This window comes from Taeniopygia guttata, chromosome 12, assembly GCF_048771995.1.
Source record: "Taeniopygia guttata chromosome 12, bTaeGut7.mat, whole genome shotgun sequence".
Taxonomy (NCBI): Eukaryota; Metazoa; Chordata; class Aves; order Passeriformes; family Estrildidae; genus Taeniopygia; species Taeniopygia guttata.
In genome coordinates, this window is record NC_133037.1 from 8426215 (window position 1) to 8448846 (window position 22632).

General features: G+C 37.2%; 1 protein-coding gene across 11 annotated transcripts in view; it reads left to right on the top strand.

Moving 5' to 3' along the window:
* CFAP20DC (CFAP20 domain containing) overlaps positions 1–22632 on the top strand; it is an 82571-nt gene that overhangs the window by 8868 nt on the left and 51071 nt on the right. For 4 of the 11 annotated variants that reach the window (XM_072934783.1, XM_072934787.1, XM_072934793.1 and 1 more), the window contains exons 1-5: positions 8438–8831; positions 13244–13325; positions 15537–15626; positions 16094–16187; positions 17877–17949. In XM_072934783.1, the coding sequence (XP_072790884.1) occupies positions 13290–13325; positions 15537–15626; positions 16094–16187; positions 17877–17949 (293 nt within the window). In that variant the 5' untranslated portion in view covers positions 8438–8831; positions 13244–13289. Of the gene's footprint in view, positions 1–6217; positions 6349–8432; positions 8832–9429; positions 9966–13243; positions 13326–15536; positions 15627–16093; positions 16188–17876; positions 17950–22632 lie in introns of those variants that run through there. The other 7 variants (XM_072934786.1, XM_072934790.1, XM_072934788.1 and 4 more) reach the window with 7 other exon arrangements.

Here is a 22632-nt window from a genome sequence, read left to right on the forward strand (position 1 = left end):
ATGTAAATTATACTTAGAAAAGAAGATAAGTTTTTTGGTTTTTTTGTGTGTGTGTTTGTTTAAAATCATTATGTGTATGATTTTAAAGTAGGATATAAGTTTAAGTAGGAAGAGAATTAGTTGTTTTAGACTCCAGAAGACAAACACCAATACACAATTAATAGATTATGGCATGAGTTCTAGGAGAATAGTAGGGACCTATATTGAAACAATGATGTAGCTTGTAAGTGTTGCTGAGAGCAGGATTTGGGAAGCAGAGTGAGCAAATCAGGGTCTAATAACAGAGGACGTAGGTAGACCTTCACAAACTCCCATTTACTTTGAGTCTTTCTCTGTTGGGGACCAGAGTGTGAAGGATCCTCCCCAGTGTATCCAGAAGGTCACAGATCTCTGATAAAGTCACCATGAGCAGATTGCAGGGGTCACCATAGAACATATAACATTTACCACAGAAGTGAATAAAAGAAATGTGTCAAGATGTGGATTAGCCTGTTAGTAGTATAAAAATGAAAAGGTAGATATACTGAATATAAATTTATATGCCAAGCAACAAAAAAATATTCCAAAGAAACCAGAATCTGTACAACATATTTTCTGAGAGAAAGAACTGACCGGATTTGAGAGTGTGCATAATAGGTACTCAGTGTCTGATGTAGTGGATATCACAGCCACAGAGCGAAAATGAGGGAACAAAAGTGCCATGCATCTGCCATGGCTGCAGTGCCAGAGTATAGGGATCACAGCAGGAAACCCAGTGCAAAATGCCTCATTTCTGCAGATCTTTACAGGGACCGCTTTCACATTTCAAGTCAGTGCCAATGCCCCACACACAACCAAAATATGGCCTGAAACAGTCACCTTTGTTGCCCAAACCTCAGAGTATTCCCCCAAAGCATTCCTACTCATCCTTATGGGAAAATGCTGACAGGATTCGCAGGACCTTGCACAGAAGCCACAGGAGACAGTGGCCTCATTCTCCTCTCAATCACCCCAGGCTATAGAAAAAGATCCCTCTCCCCACTGAGCCTGATCCCACTTTGCTTGCCAGCTGCCATTCATTGTTCTAATGGCTTCAAGCAGCCCTAAAGCCCATTAGCCACACACTGGCAAGAAACAGAACATTTCCAATGCACCCCGAATGTGCTGCAGCCCCAAGCTGTCAGCATAGCCTTTACAGACACTGGCAGAGAAATCAGAGGAAGAGAGCTTTCACCAGAACTGCAGCAGAAGCTGGATGGCTTCAGAGTACTTGTGGCATAAAAGATGGACATTAAGTCATCTTCATATGGAGCCACGAATGAGGGTCTGGCTCTTTGCATGGAACTAAAACATGAAAAGAATCTTTTAAAAGGATACAAGAGCAAAGAAACATTTTGTACTGGCTAGTCTTGTTCTCTCTGCTGTGATCTCCACACATTGGCACGCTGGCCTTGACAGATGCAAAGCATTTTTTGCTCCTTCACTCTCATTTTGCAGTGGCACAACTACAAGAAGCACAGTGAGTCCATTAATCAATTACTCTCAAATATCCAACTCCTCCTCAGTCCAAACAGATGTCCCACAAACTTGTCACTTCATGTCTCAGGGTGCCTTTGTGGAAAAAGTTCTGTAGTTTGTTTTACCTACATTAGATAAAGAATTAGCAGAAGGTACGTGTAAGGTTCAAGGAATAAGCAGAACTTGTTATCACAGAATCATAGGATGGTTTGGATTGGAAGGGACCTTAAAAATCTTGTTCCAACTCCCCTGCCATGGAGGCAAGGACACAGGGGCATCTTCTACCAGATCAGGTTGCTCAGGTCTCCATCCAACCTGGTCTTGAACACTTTCAGGGATGGGATATCCACAATATCTCTGGGTAACCTGATCCAGTTTCTCACCACCTTCTTCGCAAAGAACTTCTTCCTAACATATTATCTAAATCTCCCTTCTTTAAATTTAATTTTTCTTTGCCCCTACAACTCTCCAGAATTTTACTTCATCAACAAGTAAAAATGTCCTTCCAGTTTCCAAATTTAATTGTATTTATGATTGCTTTATGCTCATTTGTCCTTTTGCCAACACTGCTCTTTAGCTTCAGCACTTTTGCTTCCTCAGTCATTTCCCATACACAAGCTTGCAACTTAGTAGTCTCCAAATGCATGACCTTGTACCACACAGCAGTGAATTTCATCTGATTTTCACTACTCCAGGCCTTGAGTTCATCCACTTCTTCCTAACTGACAGACTGCTCCTATTTAGAGTTCTTTCATCTGTATAATTCACGTGTACACATCTCCTTTTTGGGATAATTATATGAATAAAAATACCAAAAATTAGTCAAAAGACCTGTGCTTAAAAATTGTACTGTAACCTAGTCCGTCAATTAAATTTTTCTAGTGTCTCCTGTAGCTCCCAAACCCTCACATGGTTCTTTACTTGCTTTGCAACTTTCTTTCTGATGAGCATTATCCCTAATTTCCCTAGGAAGTGCCAGATCACATACACAACTACAGTCCAGCTAGAGAAGTCCAATTGCATTTTCCTATATAGAAAATGAGTTATCTTATCAACGATGTCCCTATAGATTTATCCTCAATGTATTCCATCAAATCAGTGCTGAGCAGTAGCCAAATGTACAAGTTACTGAAAGATTTTTTGCAAAAGTGCCAGGTGCTGTATATTTTATCCAGCACAGTTCACCTTCATTTCTCATAACCCAAACCTCTATTAGTGGCTAATGTGACACCTGTGCCAATGTTTGCCCCTGCACCCAAATTCCATCATGCCTGGGACCTGAGTATCCCTATTCATCTCAGCAGCCACCCTGGGACACAGAACCTCCCCAGTCTTCCCTGTCTTTGGATTCATGTTGTATCAAGGTGCAGTATGCTCTACAGTAGCCTTGGTAGAAAGTTACACCTCTAGCAGTAAGCTCCAAAAAGAATAGAAAGTTCGGTCAGGGAAGGGACAAGACAAAAATGTGACCTCTTCTCCCAGATTCATGACATTCATGGAACACTGAGCCAATAAACACAGTTTCACATCATCATTATGGCACTGGTGTGTGGGACTCCTGAATTATGCCAGTTTGGTTTGCATCCCAAACTTCTCCAGAAGCCGAGGGTGACATAACAAAAATTGAAGAGATTGAAAAACTTTTTCTATTTTAGCAATTCCCTAAAGTCTATTAGTCCACACTTACTTTGCATCTGGCTTTATTCATAAGATCTAATGATGAAAGCGTTCAAACTATGTTAGTTCTGTGAAAGCTCGGATCACCAGTGCACACAAAAGCACTGTGTGCTTTCACCTTAGCAATACATCCTGAAGTCAGAAGTAAATAAATGTGCTACTCCACAAACTATCCTCTGTGGGGGCGGCTGCTGCTCTACAGCAACCCCCAGAACTTGGTTCATTAATTTAAAATGAAATTTAGATTAATTCAAGTTTTATCCTTCAAGAGGACTCAGTTAAAGTCATACAGAATTCTTGCTTTGGAAGGAAGCAATGTATTTATGTCTCATTGTCTACTACTGAGTCTTTGCAAGCAAGAATATGAATGTATAAAGGGAATATCAGATTCATTTTGGTATGTTTAAAGTTGTTCATGCTCCCCTCATGACAGAGGAATTTGCCAGCTCCCTCTAGGAAATATAAAGAAACATTTGTTTTAAGTTGTCTAAAATGAACCTACCACAAAATTATCTAACGCATGACTCCCCTCTTTTTCAGTCTGCTTACAGCAGAAAATAAAAGCTGGCTGTGTCTGAAAGAGGAACACAGCTTTAACCTCCCCTAGCCTTGGAGGTTTTGACAACCAACTACTCAGTCAAAACACAGTAAATATTGATTTACATTTCAGATCAAAGATATGAACAAAAGACCAAAGACAATCAACTTTCAGAATACACTGTATTACATAGAAATGTAAGACATTAGGTCAAGTACTCCAAATCTTCTCCTCAAAATTAGTGACATTTTTTAGTCTTACTTCATATGGAATATCCTAAGACATTAAGCTCCTGGAAGGTTTATGAGAATCAACAGAAGGATGCAGAACAGATGTAACTGATGCTGCCATTAGTGAAAGGTGGGAAGAAATGAAGTCACTACTCATTTGTTTTGGCAGCAGCCAGGCTGACATGCACTCCCTGGCTGTCCACTCAGCACAGCTCCTGCTGGACACACCACAGCACAGACTTTCTTTTCTGGCTGCTGAGCAGAATTAAAGAAAAAAAACACACAGAAAGGCGTTTGGACATCTGGGAACTCTGCACTGCAGGAAGTGTTTTAGGAAAGCAAAAAGTAGTCAAGATACAAGATAAATAACTAGGAATGTTGAAAAGTGAAAATATTATAGAAGAAAAAGGAAAACTAAGTGGGATTGTTGTCTAAAAGGAATTATGAGAGACAGAGGAAGTTGAGGTTGTTAGACAGGAGGAACTTTGGGCACAAATCTGCATGATATGTCTCTGTGAAGACTTTTTTTCAGAGAACAATTTTGTAAGAGCCAAAATGAAGAATGCTGCATGGAATCCAGTTACTCAGTCCAAAGGAATTAATTGAAAAATGCAGATGCTCTTTATTTCTCAAAATTTGTATTTGTATGTTTATTTATATTCCAAATGTGTGAAGAATTTTATTTGAAAGTACTTGTATTTCTGAAAAAAAAATTAATTTAAAAAAATTAATTTAAAAGATAACACAACAGAGGCATTTATATGAAGTGCCTACTATGAGAAACCTTAAACCCTAGCAATGTGAACAATAATTGAATGAAAAAGCAGTATCAAAACACTAAACAAAAATCTGACAAGTTGGATGAGCAACATCAAACTATATATTGACTTCTTTTTTTTATCTTGTCAGTAAAAATAAAATCAAAGGTGGAGAGAAAGGAAAATAAGCCCCACAGTTATCAGAACAAATAAAGGCTGTGTTTATCCCATCTCAGCACAAAAGAACACAGGAAATGTCAGAATAGAAGATTCCATTTTGACCCATTGCAACCAATATTTTTCTAATATTTTATGCTGCTTCAAAGGAAATACTCCATGGCATTCTCGGTTTTTGTACAAACTATGTGATGGAGAGATGAAGAAATTCCTCTGTGAGTCCAGACAGCCATCCATTTTAACACTGGATCATGACATTGCTCCTGAAGTTCCAATTTTTATTCTTGTCTGGGCAAGTTACTAAAACTTTTTAGGTACTGTAAACTATCTGCCTTAAGAAGTCTCAATAATAGCAAATTACAGTGGTTACATCTTTTTGCATATGCACACTACAATCATTGGGATAAAGACCATTGGTCCATTTCAGAGGCAGAACTCTGTGCAGCACTGGACTGGTGTGGAGATGGTTTCATTCTGAGAACAGCTTGAAGATCATTTCATTCCAGACTGAGAACATTCTCCTCTGATTTACAATAGATAATGTGCTGAGTGCATAACACAGAAAATGTACAATGATTTCTTAAGAAATCATTGGCACCTTAATTGTGTTATAAAAATCAATAGTTTATCGTTTAATGGATTTACTGGACAGAGAAGAGTGGCTATGCTATTTCAAGTTTCCAGCAGTCATCCAGAGGCTGTTTTTCTTTAATCCTATTCAAAAATTCTCTGAAGCAAAGAAGCATGACCAAACTACAAAAGGCATTACACAAAATATCCTTCTGCACTGCAAGGCTGAAATGAAACAATCAATGATTGTTATAGTTTGGGGTGTGTGAACACTGTAACTCCTGTAAAGCACGGTAGCAGGTGCAAAGAGAACCTGCATATGTTTTTCACTCTAACTTGCCAAACTTTAGCACAGGTTGATTCAACACTAAGACAAATCATGGCAGGTTTTCACTTTTCCTATACACTTTCCTTGTTATTACATAGCTTTAATGAACTATCCTGAAGGAAAGAAGGTAATTAGCACACGCATTGCATAAAGCTGATGGGTTTTTCAGTTACAGAAATTCACTGCCTTTCTTCAGATGATACCACATTTTTTAATCTGTAAACAGATGTCAGTTGCCTCAAAATAAACCAAACAAAACATAAAAGAGGAATAATTTAATAATCTTTTTAATCCTGTGCTAATTGTCTTTCTACAACCATGAATGCTGGCTAACTAGTTAGCCACAAATGGTAGTGGATACAATGGAGACTAGGCAGTTAAACTACCCTGCATGATGTAATCTTGGCAAACATGCTCCTAGGAAGGTGACTGGCTGAGCAGGAATGTTCAGAGGAAAGGCAGAGTGGCCTGGCACTGGGGCAAGCACGCCTTGGCTCCATGGTAGCTGTTACCAAGTGAAGGCAGAGCAAGCAGCAGCTCACATCACGTCTCCCTTCCTGCACATCAAGAATGGTAAGATGGAACTACAGAAAATTTCATAGCATGCCTGGGTGTCTTCTTTTTTTAGCTTAAATAGCATTTATAATATATATAGATCTCAAGACAAAACATAACATTTTACAAAATACAGGATGAACTAGAAAGAGAAGAGATCTCCAAACTACATGAACTGACAGTCTTAAAAAGCACAAACCAAACCAATTCAGAAGAATACTGTACTGAACAAACTGGCAAATTATCATAAGAGCTGAAATCAAGCTTTACACAGAGGGAAGGGGGACTGCTCCACGTGGGAGCAATGTCATGTAATAAGGCTGAGTCAGAAAAGGATGAAGGAAGATACAGAACTATTCCTGTGAATATAAACCCAAGCTATGTCAGTGGGGGTCCTTTAAAAATGGCTGGGTTTAATATCACACATCAGATATCTAATGCACATTGAATACTCTCCTAAATTAAATCATTTCATTTCCCAGCATGATGCTCCTAACTTCTCGGTATTTTAATTTAAGACAGGAGACCTAACCACACCTTATGCTTGGGTTATTTATGAGAAAAATGGATGTTCCTGTGTTCAATTTTCCTAGTCCAAGACACAATAGAAATCTCTTCACTGAAATATGTTCTAACATGTAAGGGGTGAAGATAAATGTATATGAGTTCTCAGTTTTTCCCAAATTATTACCCAAGCAGTTGCTGAGAACTCTGTCTTTCCGGGGCTTTAGTAGATGTACACTGCACAGAGGCTTCAAATATTTAACCAAAGAAAAGTGCATAACCCAGCAACTCAGGTATCAACTGCAGCCAGCCCACAGGTGCAATCTCAAAGAATTCAACAGTTTTTCCCACAATACCATAATTCCAAAACAGACTATGGAAGTATGATGTGCCCAGGCTATGGATGGACTAAATTTAATGACACAAGATTTCTAGCCAGTCTTACATTACCTGCAATTTTTGGGTCACAAGATATGAGTTTTTTTTCTGTAAAACTGGAAGAAGACAGGGAAAACAAATTCCCCTCACAGTATGCCTAAAACCAGTTTCCAGTGGCGGATGGCAAAGGGGACTTGAGCAGCCCAGTTTTGCCCGGAGCAGGCAGGTAGCTCTTTACACCTTACATTCACAGATGGCTGCTTCATACACCATTTCGACTTTAGGTTCTTCAGCCCAAATTTCAGGTTTTAACTGGAATTTCTAAACTGCTTAGGTCTTAGCATAACTCTTGTCAGAAAGGGTGCATGGTTTTTAGGCCAGTACTATGTGTAATTAATTTCAGAACTACTTCAGGCTAAACTGTATGTAATGAACTACGTAGTTTCCATTGGCTACAGAACTCCACAATGTTTTTTTAACCTTTGTTTTCCTATCATCACCTCTCTTCTGTCCTTGTATTAACTGGTTTTATTTAATAACCTGTAGCTCTGCTTTAGTATTATTGTTTTCCTTATCTCCAATACCTAAGAACTCTAATCAGCGTAATCCAGTGTATGGTAAAACAACATTGGATTTCTTTGAAAATCCTAAGGTAAAATGAGAAAGCTAAATACATCCTAAAACTGACTTAAGTCATCGCCTTCGTTGGCAAAATAAGGTTGGTACCTGCAGGCCGAAAAGCGAGGAAGGTGAGCAGAGCAATGGTGAGCTGAGTACAGAAGGTCCCATCCGTGGCTCAGCCCTTCCAGTTCATGTATTTCATTATGCTGTGATTGGTTACAAGGTTCTTAATAATTGCTCTTCAAAGAAACATTAAGACACACTTTGATGAAGAAAACGGTATCCCAGTACTTTTCTGTGAAAAGGCTACAAAGTTTCACGAAGAAATGCTGTGATCAAAAAAGCAGTCACTTCAAGGGACAATCTTCTTTGACTAGTATCTCATTATAAAACCACAGATCAAACTGCTTCCCCATAACCTTGTTCCCAGAGGTTTTTGAAGCCATCGGGAGGTGTTTGCTTGTACTTGCAAGTGATGTTAAACTAATGGGGCTGTCCTTGCTTCCCTCTTGTAGGGAAAAATGCCAGACCTCCGAGGCCACTAATTATTTAAAAACCAAGGACTGTGATGTGGCTGCTGTAGCTCACCCTTCATCCCTCTCAAAACAAAACAAAAAAATTCAAACAAACAAACGAAAGAAAACCCTCGCATTTTTGGGAATTCAGCCTTAAAGGGGAAAGGGCAAATATGTTTCATGAGTTGACATGTCAACGACATTTGCACTTGAGGCGCCTGCAGGGGCCCTGGGTGACACGGCGTCGCTTCCCACACGCTTGGGGGCAGCTGTGAGGGACCAGCACAGGCTCGGCCACAGCTTCGGCCATTTGTGAGTGGCTTGGTGCGGGGCCGGGGACCGCGGGCAGCGCAGCCCCCACGGGCCACCAGCGCCCCGCAGCCCCGAGGAGCCGCGGCCGCCGCCGCCGCCGCTGCCCCGGGCTGGTACCGACCCTCAGGGGCCCGCGCCGCCATCTTCAACGGCCCCGCCGCCCTCACACAGGTGAGACCCGGCGGGGACGGACAGCCGCGGGCTCGGCGGCCCCGGCCCCTCTCCTGACCCCGGCCCCGACTTCCATCCCCAGCCCCGATCCCCGTCCTCCATCCCCATGCTGACCCCAGCCCGGCTCCCGCGGGCCGCGGCCGTGCCGCTGTAGCTGCGCAGGGAAGGGGGAGCCGCAGGTGGTCGCGGGTCTTGTGTCAAAGCGTTTCGCCGTCCAATTTTTATAAAGCGAAAGCCTCTGTTTTAAGTTATTTCCCCCCCTTAATTCTGTACTTTGCACGTAAAAGCATCACCCGTTGGAGCAGCAGTAGTCTTGCAATAGCTTATTAATGGTCTTTCTGCTCATTTATTATGGTAACTTGTATTTTGAGAAAATATATAGTGGTGTTACAAACTCAGCTTTAAATATTTAATATGTGGAATTCATTTGTCTGGGAGATACTAAAACCCTTCACTGGTGATGAACTGCTTTCCCTGGCATGTCCCAGCCACCATAAATCAGCTCTGGCTTTGGGCCCATGATGGTGAGTTATATGTATGAACAGTCTTGGGGCTAAGCCTGTGTGCCCTGCCAGAAATAGTGTATTCCTGTCATTTTTCAATGCAAATTAGTAGTATGTGCAAATTCACTTTATTTTTCTTCACAGATATGACTTTGGAATAAAAATATCTTAACTAAACATAGCTTTTCCAACACTGGGATATTGATCAGAAGCTTGTATATTCTTATACTTATGTAAATAGTGTCTTTTAAGATAAGGGACTAACCATGACTGTGAAGAGGTTTAGGTGTGTGTGAGTCTATCCATCCCTGTCTCTCCTGGATTTAGAACAGTGCTTAACACTAATTGGATTAAGAAAGCATGAATGTCTGTTTGCATTGGCTGTTTGGGAAATACTCTTTTTGCTTGTCACTTTCAAAGGACCAATTGTTGGAATCTGGGGCTACATAAACACCAAATATTATTGAAATAGACATAAGAAGCTGTCATAGAATGGAGATATTTTTGCAGAGTTCTGAGTGGCTTGGGTGAATGGAAGGAATAAGGGGCCCTTTGGATACTGCTATTGTTGATGTAAGAAGCATGGTGAAACTAGTGCTCAAAGTCACTGCACAAACCAAGACATCACAAGGTAAACTTGGATAGGAATCTATTAAAAGACAAATGTCTTTCATTGTTGCTTACCTTTATAAATTACATTCTTTATTATTTGTCATTGACTGATACGTTAGGCCTGTGTTTGGACAGATATACATAGTTCATGGTACATGGTTCAGGGCAATAAAAAAATAATTTTGATCTGTGACTGAAAAATGAGAAAGCTACTAATTTATGGCATTATATGAAGATGTCTTAAAAGTCCTATTTATTTGATAACTATGCAAAAAATTGAGGAATTGCATTTCAAATGGCTGTTGATTTTTTTAAATAGTCTCTCTGGATTTTAAGTACTCTTGGATTTTAGACTTTCTGGAGGGACTGGGAAGAGGAAAGGTGAAAGGAGGATAAATACCACAAGTATCAATTTTCCAGACTGCTTTCTCCTTTAAAAATAGCTTACTATAATTAAAGACAATAGTACTTGATGCATAATGGAAGCACTTTTTAACATTACCTCAGTAATTACATGACAAATATGTCATTCACTTAATGGTTTTAGTGGCTACCAATCTTAATAGGAAAGGTAATTTCTAGTGTTCATTTGTAGTAATGAAATTTGGTAAGTTATAATTAAGCAATATAAGAGCAAAGATGTATTGCAATGTCACTTGCAGTATTTTTCCTGCCTTAATGAAAAACAAACTGACATTTCAATGATTTCACAGAGATATTTACAGTGATCAGCTTTCTAGTTGAATGACTTGTCCAAACACAAATGCCTATAAACTTTGGGTGAGTTTGCCTCCCACTGAAGTTAGGAAGAGTCACCTGGTTTTGAATTTGGTACCTACAAGAGTCATCAGTTTTCTGAGTCTGCACAGGATATGTTCTGCAGATTAGGAGATAAGCTACCTTGTCCATATGAGTATCAGTTTGAAACACAACTGCACTGGTGACAGATTTTAAGCCAGAATACTGGTAGTAGTCCCTGAAAGAGATGATTTATTTTTTTCAGTCTCAGAACTTAAAACTTTCTATACAGTGACATCAGAATTCTGGCATTTATTTAGATCAGAATTCCTTGCATTTATTTAGTTATAGTATTTTTCCTGAGAAGTAATAAAGTGTAACAGAACTGCAGAATATGTGAGAGCTGTGCTAGGTGCATGATGCTTGGCAAGTCTGAAATTGATCTTTAAAGCAAAAGTTAGTGAAAGTGCTTTGACCCAAGGAAAAAGCAGTGTATTCTTTTATATCTTCACTTAAAATCAATAATAAATAAAAACTGGGTGATGGTAAAATCCTCAGTCCTAGAATGACAAGAGCCTCAGAGTGTGAGTTACAGGGATGCACTCATCAGGAGGGCTTGGCTCCTGTCTCTCATTCACTACAGGTCCTTCACATTCTGCTTTGGCAAAGGGAATTAAAACAGTAGGTCACTGAAATGAGTTTCATGGTGCCACTACTTCTCACTAAGACATGAATCATACAATTTTGAGTAGTTCTGGCTTGTTTAAAGGCTGTATAATAAAAAAAATAGGGCTGCAGACAGAAATATGAACAGTGATTTCAGAAATAAGTGATCTTTATATTAAGTGAATATTTAGAGAGAAGAAAAAGTCTAATGCACTTGCTTTAGAAGTGCATTCTTCAAAAGGTATTTCTAAAACATCTCATTCATAATTAAGTAGCTCAATGTAACTATTAATGTAGTAATTTAAAAAAATGTCAGCAAGTGGAAAATCTGGTATAGAAAATGGTCTAAAACATAGGATAATGCAACTGGTGTTTTGGAAGTGCAGTGACTATATTAGTTAAATTTGATCAAAATACTAATTACAAGTTTTGATAGGCCTGTTACAAATGCTGTGATTTTTAAGTTTTATTTTCCTTATAATAAAAAAATTTTAAATTAACTAATATTTTTGGCAACAGCATGGGATAAATTTACAATATCTCATTGTTTTTCCATTTTTATTTTATTTACAGACAACTTTAAGATTTAATTGTTGCTGATTAAAATAAGTGTGGATAAATATCAATGGATTTCATCGTGTTTTCATAAATGAATTATTATTTACTTAAATAAGTGTGGATAAATATCAATAGATTTCATTGTGTTTTCATAAATGAATTATTATTTACTTTTTCAAATAGAATGCTGCCCTAATCCTTTAGATGGATTCATTCTTCATGAACTCATGCATATTGCCACTGAATTTCTAGTTCATTTGTAGTCATATATGTTTTCATAATTTTTTTAACTTTGTTATTTTTTGGTTGTGAGAGCTGAACTGTTCATTATGAGAAGCTGTATTTATAATCACCTGGTCAGCATATTGTTTCTATTTGTTAAAAACTTGGTTGCAGTCTGAAAAAATACCCACTACTTAAAAACAATTTCATTCTTAACTTGTTTGTAGACAAACTGAACATGAAAACAAAGTTCAGTTAATAAAAGTGAGGCAGAGTCTTGTGAAAGGATTCTTCTGTGAGCTGAGGAGCACTTTCAGTTCTCAGTGAAGGTGCTTGTTGTCTCTTGTGGCTGATTTCCTCCTGTCTTTGGAGTGACAAATCCCTTTTATGTTCAGGGTCTCTTCACTTTCTGTGGATGCCAGGTGAGCCCACAGACACCCAGTGTGATCAAAGAGGAGCTTCCAGTACCCTTCCCCTTCCACTGTTCCAATTCTGTAACTGCAGAAATCTCTTAATTCACAGTGACTTGAGCAGCCCTCAGATAACTGAAGTGCTTGGTTCGAGTATTAGAGTAATCATCCTCAAAGAAGAGTGCTGAATGTGAAAGAAGATAACTTGTCTCAGAAGTCTCTGCCAAATTCCTCTAGATTGAGAGATTTCTGTGGCAGCTGTTCCATGTTTCTATTTTTCTACATTGAATGTTAAGCTCCTCTTTAATGGATTCCAATGTTTTCCAGTGGGCACTTGAGAAAAAAGAACAATAAAAAGTATGTGTTCAAGATTATTTTTAAGTGTTTTTAAAGAATGAGAAAGTCTTTCTTGGTTAAAAATAAGGACTGACATAAAATTACTACTTCTGCTTGGAGTATAAGAAAAGGCAGCCCTGGGTACTTGATGCAAAAATAGAATTTTTTCCAAGACAATGTCAATATTAATATTATTTTGGTGTTAATTCTTTTGCAGTAGCACTCTGATGCAGTTGATAACACATTTCTACTCAGAAAAGTACTTTATAATAGTATTCACATATTTTAAAATATGGCTGGACCGTCATTATAGGATTTTTTTCATGTCAAATCCTATTTAAAGTTGTTTGTTTGTTTTTCATTACAGCTTGCAAGTGTCTTTACTGATTGGAAGCTAAAATTATTTTCTGCCTATGAAAGCTGGGAAAATGTTCAGAAACCACTATCAGGTAAAACAGAAATAATTCTAATTTTTACCCATTTTTCATTTAATCTCTAAGAAAGCTCAGTTAAAATAGCATATTCTGAGATGCAAAAAGTACAGCTACAGGAGTGTTTTGGAGTGTTTAATAATTCAGTATTTTTATAGAAGTGTCATAAATTAGTGAATAGCTGCTGATGCTGTCAGGTCTAGAACGGGCACATCATGAGTTTGCCAATGGCATTTGTTCTTTGCCCCTGTGGGCCAGGGAAGGCACATCTGCTTCCATACAGTCATGGAAGGAGTCCCAGCTCCTGAGGCGTAGTCAGAAAAGGGAGTTGGTTTATTCATTGGTCCAGCACAAGCTTGTGACAACAGCAGTCACATAATTTGGAGCTTCATTATCCCTTTTACTCTTTCCTGGCCTCTCTTCCCACCACACTCTGCCCTCCCTTTCTCTGCACCACTCCCATCCCAAGGGAACAGCCTACCCCAACTACATTTTCCCTGCTGATCCCAGATGTGCTGCTTCTGTACCCAAAATTGATATTTCTGATACTGTTCCTAGGCTGTCTCAGCTTTTCATGGAATTTCTGATGCCTAGCTGCCACTGGCTTTGCAGGATTGTGCTCCCCAGGGATGCCCCATACTCCCCTCCAGTTGCTTGTGGAGTTTGGCAGTTCCTTGCCCAACTTCACTGGGGCCCCTCCATTCTCCACAGCACCAAGTAACTTTTGTCAGAAAAAGTTGCATCACTGCTTTTTTGACATTTTCTCATGTCGTGTCTGGTATTTTTCCATGTCCTGTTCAGTTTAACCTCAAATCAGGGCTGATTCAAGGGCTGGGCTATTAACAAAATGTATTTGTGAAGATGGAAGAAAAAGCCACTTGTTCAAGATTTGCTGCAAGCACATACAGCTTGACAGTTAAAAATTTTTTTTAACTTTTTGAGAGCTTGATCCTGTAATTCTTAAATAAATCAGGTAACTTGGAAATTGATTGTATACCATATTAAAAAATTAATCCACTGTAAGTTTAAAAACTATTTTGAGTGCAGTTTATGGAATGCCGTTTTGAATTTCCTTAGAACTCACTAAGTCCAGTCACTGGATCAGTCATATGGCTGGAGCTGCCAGGTGTGTGTGGGCAGAGGAAAATACCTAATTCATAAACAGTGCAGAGTTGATGTTCTCTGAAAAACTAATATGAGGAGCATTTCTTTTGCTTGCCTCTCTTGCTCATTCTGACTTGCAGGCAATTGCTTGGGCAGCTGAGCATAAAGAGAATTGGAGAGTGCAGGCAACTAGAAATGAGAAGGGAATGGCAGAGTTGTAATGATTGATTAGGTCAACCATGCTGCTGAAAAATGCTTAGCAAACTGTAGGCTGAGTGCATCAAATGTCACAAAAAATGCAGCATCAAATGGCAAAAATCTAGAAGCAACTAATTCCCTAAGCAGAGGTGATGAAGCCAACCTCCCCGAGAGCCTGTGTTTGGATTCCTTGATGTCCAGCAGGGCACATACTCTTGTGTCAGGAGTTTTCACCTGACATAGGGACATCCATAATAATCTTTTTCCAGTAGTAATTCTCTGTTCCCTCGTGGAGGCTGTAGCCATTACCCTTTTCGTGGTGATACTTACTGAAACAGATCTACTCCCAGGCTGCTGAAGTTGGCCCAGAAAAGTTAGTAAATTTTTGTTTGGTCAAATCAGGTTGAAATTCGGTAACTAGTAGAAAAGTTACTAAAAAATATTTAGGCAGAACCATTCACATATATAGACAAATGGTGTAAATTCCATTTCCTTTGGAAATCAGACAAAACATCCGATCTGCAACACCTTTTATTTTTTAGCAGCATATTTTAAAACTCACTTCATTCAGCAAATTGTAGAAATAAATCTTATCCAGATATAAATTAGTCATGTCTTGCATGGTTTTTGAATATCTACAACAATTTTGCTTTTTAGAGAATGACATAATAGATAAAATAATTTAAAATACTCCATGGCATTCCTTCAATTCTGATCCTCTAGTAAAGCCAAATATTGATGACACGAATTGATATGTTGTAGTAGTCTAGAAGCTGTTATTGATATTCTGCTGTCTGACTGATCAGTAATACTGACTGTGGTAACAGTGTGATACAGAGGGATATTCTTAGGTTCTCATCTTGATCCTTGATAATTTAGTGCTGAGCGTTTGACTGGATGATGCATTCTTAAACCATGTTATCATAGGGGGGCCGGTTTGTTGAAATATTCAGTGCTCAAGGCAAGAACCCAGGAGCAAAATGGAAGATTTTTGGCAACCCATCAGCTATATCAAAAGTAAGTTTTTAAAGAAATCTATAAAACCTAGATTATAAACCAGAAAAATGTGAATGAAGCTTAAAATTAGAAAGTAATGAGGGCTTTGACCTGACAGTAGAGTTGTCACTTGCAGTTCTGTCATTATGGCAGACTAAATGACTACTTAAATTACTTCTATATGCCTGCTTGCAGACTGAGTTGGTCACAGTGTAATTTTGCAGTTTAAATATTTAGAAAGTAATTTTGGTACTCTGGTAACCAATGAATTGAGCTTTGCTCACTGAATCGTGAATCCTGTTTGTCAGCAATATTTGTTCATAAAACATACAAGTAAAGGACATATTTGTGTCGATTATATTTCTGCCATCAAATGTGAACCAGTCATACTTGAAGTGCCATCTGCATTTCTGATATGTTAGGAGCATGGTTGGTTTTCAGGAGGAGAATTGTATCCAGATGCTTATGTTTGTTGTTCCTTTCTGTAGGAATATGACAAAGAACTAAAAGGCTTTGTTTTTGTACTTGAAGGAAACAGTCTAACCAACAAAATGAAGCTACCAAGGGAAACCAAACAAACTTGTGAGTATCAAAGAATTAAATGTCTGTGATGCTGTTTTGATTATTGCATCAATGTTATATTGGAATGCTAAACATTATTCTCCCTTAGTTCAGGCATAATTCAGCATAGGAAAAGTTTTGGAATTAACTTTTTAGCAGGTCTGTTACAAATAAGTAAAACTTACAGAAATGCCATATTAGAGTAAGTGCTGTAGGGAAGATCTAATATGTCCTATTGCTGCCAAGTTCACTTCTGTACCTCATCCTGCTACAGACCAGTGTCTGATAAATAACTTCTGACTCCATTGAGCAATTTCTGAAGTCAGTAATTCTACTGGCATTAATGAATGTGAACTTGGTTCCTGTCCCCTTTCTTAGGGTTTTTAAATAATTTTTAATTTTGTATCAAATAAGCATTGCTTTTGAAGAAAAATTGAGATAGTGATTTTAAACAAATGGAATGAGAATCTTCTAGTGTACTTCTAATGCAGGGTATATAGTAAGGCATAAGTTTTTTCCAATAAACACAAAAAAAAAAAAAAATTCTTAGGGCTGGTGACTCTGTAAGGCCTTGAAGTTTAGTCTGATTTTCATAAAATAAATCGGCTGTTATCTTCACTAAAAATTATTGCAATGTATTTTTTTGAGAAATCAAACAAATTTATTTTCAATTGTATAATAAACTAATATAGCAAACAGTAAACAATTAAAAGAAAAACAGTTGTTAACTGTTGCTAAATATTAAAATGAGGATTAAGAATTTATCGTGTTGGTAATCACTGCTAAAAATAGTTTGGTTTTAAATTTACTTTACCTAGTGCAGCAATACTGCAGTCAAGTTTCCATCTGTTACCATTCTGTTTCCTTCTGTCTTGGTCTCTTCTCTTGAGGTGTGTGTACCTCAAATATTTAATTAATCAAGTATATCGTCTCCCGGTTGCACTGGAACTTTGTATACTCTTGCAAAATAAAAGATACTATATATGCAAATCTAATTTGGAGTTTTAAGGTGTCATTTGGCCCTCAAAAGGAGAAAGTTCTGATTTGTCATTCTTTAAAGTAGAAGCCAATGTTGCTGTTCAGGCTTGTGAAGTCAATGAAAAGCAGCCTATATTGTCCCTGATGGAATATCTGAGAAAACAACATATGGTTCAATTCAGACAGCTTTGTACTGTTTTCCCTTGATAGGAAACTACCTGAATTTTTCTTTGTTTTCTCCCTCAGTCCAACTCCTTTGCTATTATTCTAAAAATCAGAAGCCTCCATTGAGCGTCATTGTCATGATCTGAATTGCATTCTTACCCAAGAGTTTTATTGAATTTGCTTAGCAATGTGTACATTGTCACCAACATGAGTGCAAATGTAACATGACTATAAGATAATCTTGATAGGACAGTATTACTTCATTTTATAATTCTTATGGGATATTTATTGTCTTCATGCTCTTGGAGCACAAAAATTGTAAGCTTAAAAAAAGGTTCCTTTTGCTTTCATGAGAATTCCACCAAAGCCACAGATGGGACTTTTAAAACAATACTTTTATTGCAGTTTGAATTGGATTTCTTCAGGTTTTTCTCATGTTCATATGTTATGTGAACCTTGGGAAATAGTGTTGTAGGAGCACAGCGTATGGTACAAAATTGAAATGCTGGATAGTGAAATGTGTATCTGCATGCACACAGCACTTTTTTTCTTTTTTCCTGTTTCTAGTGGGACTGGTGCAGCAATTTCTGACACTTCAGATTTTTGTGCCATTGGGAAAAGACTTCTCCACTGAGTTACTGTAAGATGCATAAAATTTCTTTGAATACTTAAAGTGAATTCTTGATTATGGTCATTAATTGTGGTGGCATATTTTGCATTAAAGCATGGTGACTTGTCAAGTCAATAAAAAGTAATTAAGCTAATGAGATCATTATTTCTTAGATGTTTTAAATACTGACATTCCTTTGAAGACATAACAAACTCCAAAATCCTGAATGAAGATGATGAAAAATCTGAAGAAATGGAGCACAAATTTGTCAAACATATGAAAATACTGATGTATGAGGACTGCCTGAAAATTCATAAGAGAATTATTCATAAGTCATAAGAGAGGGCTCTTTGGTCCAGGGCAAAAAGAAATACATATTCTAATAACTGGAGGAGAAAAACACAACCAAACAAATGCTAAAAAGCTAGAAAAAAAAATTGAGTGCTCGATTAGTATAATTATTTCCACACCGTGAAGAAAGAGAGATACAGAAGAAACAGACATTTTATTAGTTAGGTGTGAAATGATTTAATAGAGTTTTAAACTTTGGCACTTGTCAGGCTTTGGACACCATTTCTCCACTAGTGACACCATCTGTTTATATTATATATAAACAGCACAACTCAGCTTTATAATCCATAGAATATCTGAGATTGGATTAACAAAATAAATGTTATGCCATTAGAATCCCTGCAAGAAAAGATGGGTTGAATGATATCAATTGAATTAGCAATTAAATTGTAAAATGAAAGAAGAATTTTATTTTTGTTTGACTTTCTGTAAATTTGCATTTAAAGGGACAAAGGGACAAAATAAACAGGATATGTGATGCAGCACACAGAGAACAAACACCAACTACCAACTCAAAACCAAGATTTGCTTCTCATGGATATTCTTTAGGCAGGCACAGAGATTTAATGATAGGTGCAGGAATTCAGATTTTTTTTGTAGTGTCATCTTCAGTTTGATTCTTTTGGGTATTTGCCACCTTCTTAACAAGAACCTCTTTTATACTTCTACTAATTTTATTTTTCTCATGTTTTTCTCATAAAAACTTTCTATCACCTGTCCCACCCTTATTTGCCTTTTCTCTTCCAGCTGACACTTAGACTTTACATTTTCTTCATATTTTCTTTCTACTTCCTGTTCCCATCTTTACTATGTCCCTCTTACAACAGCAAATATATGTTCTTACTATATTCTTAGGTACTGGTATAGATTTAAATACATGTCTTTTGTATTTACTATATATATTTTTAATGTAACATATACTATATTGCTGTTGAATGCATATAATATAAACTATATTAACTGTATTTTCTCTGTAGATCCAGTTACTTTGAATGAAGGTGTTTGTGTCTTAAAAGTACAATATCGCTTGTTCTCCACTTAGTGCAACTGTATGAAAAAGTTAATAAAAACTCTTCAAAAATAGTTTTAATACTGAGTTTTGTATTTGAAATCAACAATAACTTACTTGTGCCTATAAAGTCCTTCAAGACTTGCAGAATAGACAATGCATTATTTTATCCTAACAGACTTAAGATAATCCAATAAATAATAAAGGCAAGTCCTTCTTGCCATGTGACTGCTGTCCAGTTCCCTTCTTTTCAGATATTTTGAAAGAAATCTCTTGCTTGTTTGCAGACAAAGTGTTGATGGTGCTGTTGCTTCCTGAAGTGTAATGTTCAAAGATGGTTTCTTACACAACCTGACTACTTAGTGCTGAATCTTTGAGCAGTCTCAAGGGAAAATTGATTGCATGCCAAGCTACAAAATTTAGTATATGTAAAATCACTGACAAGTTTCGTAATAGCTGGGCATGAAGCTTTACGTTACATTTCTTGCTCTCCCATTCTGCAGAGAGATGGAAATAGGAATTTAGTTTGAGCCTCATCTTCTTTTGCATTCTGTTCAGTGATTGATTTGGTCAGCAAACAAGAATTTCTTTAAGACCATCCATCACTGCTGGCATCAGTGGAGCTAAACTTTCTAACTTGCTGCTGTCAACTAGTCATTCAAGATTCCTGCCATAAACACTGAAATGTGCAAACCATATATTAGCTGGTTTATCTTTTCTTCAGAAGAAATCTAAATAGAATTTTAGATACTTTTTTATGTGGCATGATTAGATGAATACCACCACATTAACAATCAATGTATTGATCTCTGTAAAAATGTGTAAAATAGATTGTGGATGAAAAATTTGATGAAGCATAATAAAATCACAACTAAGGTAGAGAGCATGTAATTTATACAGCTTCTTTGGAGCAAATAATAGCAAAGCTATTAGTAATGCTGAATATAACTGTCTATAGCAAATGCAGTAGCCAGTTGTTAAATCTTCAGTGCTATGGATTTTGCTACTTTTCTGAAAAAGCAAAGGTAACTCAATGTTTGAAAAAATATTTGGATGTAAAAGAAAACAGCATCTGGCTTGTTTTGTCATTTTTGCTTTAATTCTAAAACATGGACCTGTGGGTGTTAGTACTTCCACTTGACATTTTGACAAGCACTCAAACATTTATTTTTAAAGAACTGTAATACCAGTCATGGTCATACTTTGTTTCTGATACAGTTCTTCTCAGTGCTGGGTATCACATGAAATTAGCACTTCTTGTAATGGAAAGTTTTACAGCAAATGAGTAGAGCAGTTGACGTAAGGAAACAGACCTTGAAATTGTACCATAGCATCAAAAGAAAAAAAAAGAGTAGACTGGTCTGGTGTACGAACAAGAATGAGATGGTCAATTCCTGGTTATGTACTGAAACATTTTGTGGTCTTGTATGAGTCCCTTTGTATTGCTCAACCTTTTTTTTCCCAGTTCAGGCATGGTACTTAGCCATCCATTGCTGCAGCTCTGGAGTCATGCTGCCTCTCTCAGTGATGGCAAATTCATGCTGCTTCAAACTTGTTCAAATCTTAACATGGTAAAGAGCTGTAAATCACATGTGGCACAACTTGTATCTGGGGAGGTCTGAGTTCTCTCATGAGATCCCTCACCTCTGACATGAAAACCTGCAGAGCAAGCATGCCCATTGTCACTGAAAACTGCTGCCTCCTAGCCCAGGTTTGGTGCTTGGTATTAATGTGCCGTGGGGCTCTGCTGTGCTGCCACTTCCTAGAACCACTCAGTACCATATGGACCATCTTTCCAGCCAGAATGTGCTAAGCATTCACAAGATTGCTCATTCACTCTAATGGTACCTATGTCTCTTAATTTCTTAATTCTTCCTGATGTTCCAGCCTCAGCCTTTAAACCTTTGCTCAGCTGGCAAAGTGCTTATCAACAGGTTTGCTCAGTTGCTATCCCACTCTTCATAGTCAAATTAGCTTTGCTTGCCACTAGCCTTAGCCAGCTCCAGAAGGCATCAGCTCTTGTTATATTCTGAATTAATGCAAACTCTGAGAGTTTCAAACTCTGGAACATACCTGATAAGTTTTTCTGTTGAAGCTAGTTATGTGTGAAGGAATCTGTAGGGAAAAAGGGGTCAACATCTCTCTATTCCTGAAGTAGTTGTGCTTGCTGATAAAATATCTTATTGCAAGGCCTGTGAACAGTACAGTGGAATATATATTTTGGTACCATATTTCCTGTTTTCAAACAGTTGTTTCTATAAATATAAGCTTATTACTTTGAGATTTTTAATAACTACAACATAATAGGTTTTACAGGCATAGCTAATTTATTCATAGATACCGTAACAGTTTGAATTTATGTGAATTAGATGCTATCATAATCAGTCATCATTTTAGCTTTGCTGACAGACATATCATAAATTATTCATGTTAACCTAAACACCCAGCATGTTTTCAGATACAGAACAATATGAATCTTGGTTAGTTTTGCAAAACTTAGACCAACATCTTAAAATTCAGAGCAGGATATAGATGCTAATTCTATCATGTATATCTAAAATTATTGGAAGATTTTAGATAGAGAATGAAGGTAAACTTTATTTAATAGATTTAGCTAAGAGATTATTTTAAATTCTGGTATTTAGTAGCCTGAGACACGTTCATTGATTTTTTGTGAAGCATGAGTGAAATACAGAAGTATTCTTGGAAGTATTAGGTACATTCAATTTCATAATTTACAAAGGAGATTTTAACTCATATATTTGAAAGTAAAACATTTTTAATAACTCCCCCAGTCATCTTCTAGAACTTCAGATGGAAGCACTAATAAGTATAAGTACTAAAGTACTAATTTTTTATATTTTGATTAGTTGATCAATGTAGGTAACATGAGGTAAACGGAATACTGTTTATATTTGGTTGGTAGGTTTTGTTAGTCAGGATTTTCGTATGCCAAATAAATTAAATTCTGTTAGCAAGAAAGTTAATTTTGTCTTTTTACAGGGAAGACTTCATAGTAATTAGAATTCTTAGTAATTAGAATAAATGGTTTGAATATGAGAAATATGGCTGTATTTTAGAGAACTATTATATTAGCAAGGGCAAGCATCCTGCATCCTTTCCTTTGTCTCAAAAGGATAGCTGAAAGGATGGATTGTCTCTTTAGAACAGAAAATTCATAGAAAATAACAAAGTGGGAAAAATAACAGCCATAGAACTTAAAAAGCCAACATAACTTCCTGCAGGTATAAATAACTGCATTATAGAGGGACTTCATTTAGATTCTGGAAAAGAAGTTAGCACTAAACTTTCTACATATTAATACTCATTAGAGTACTTTGTGCTGAAAAATT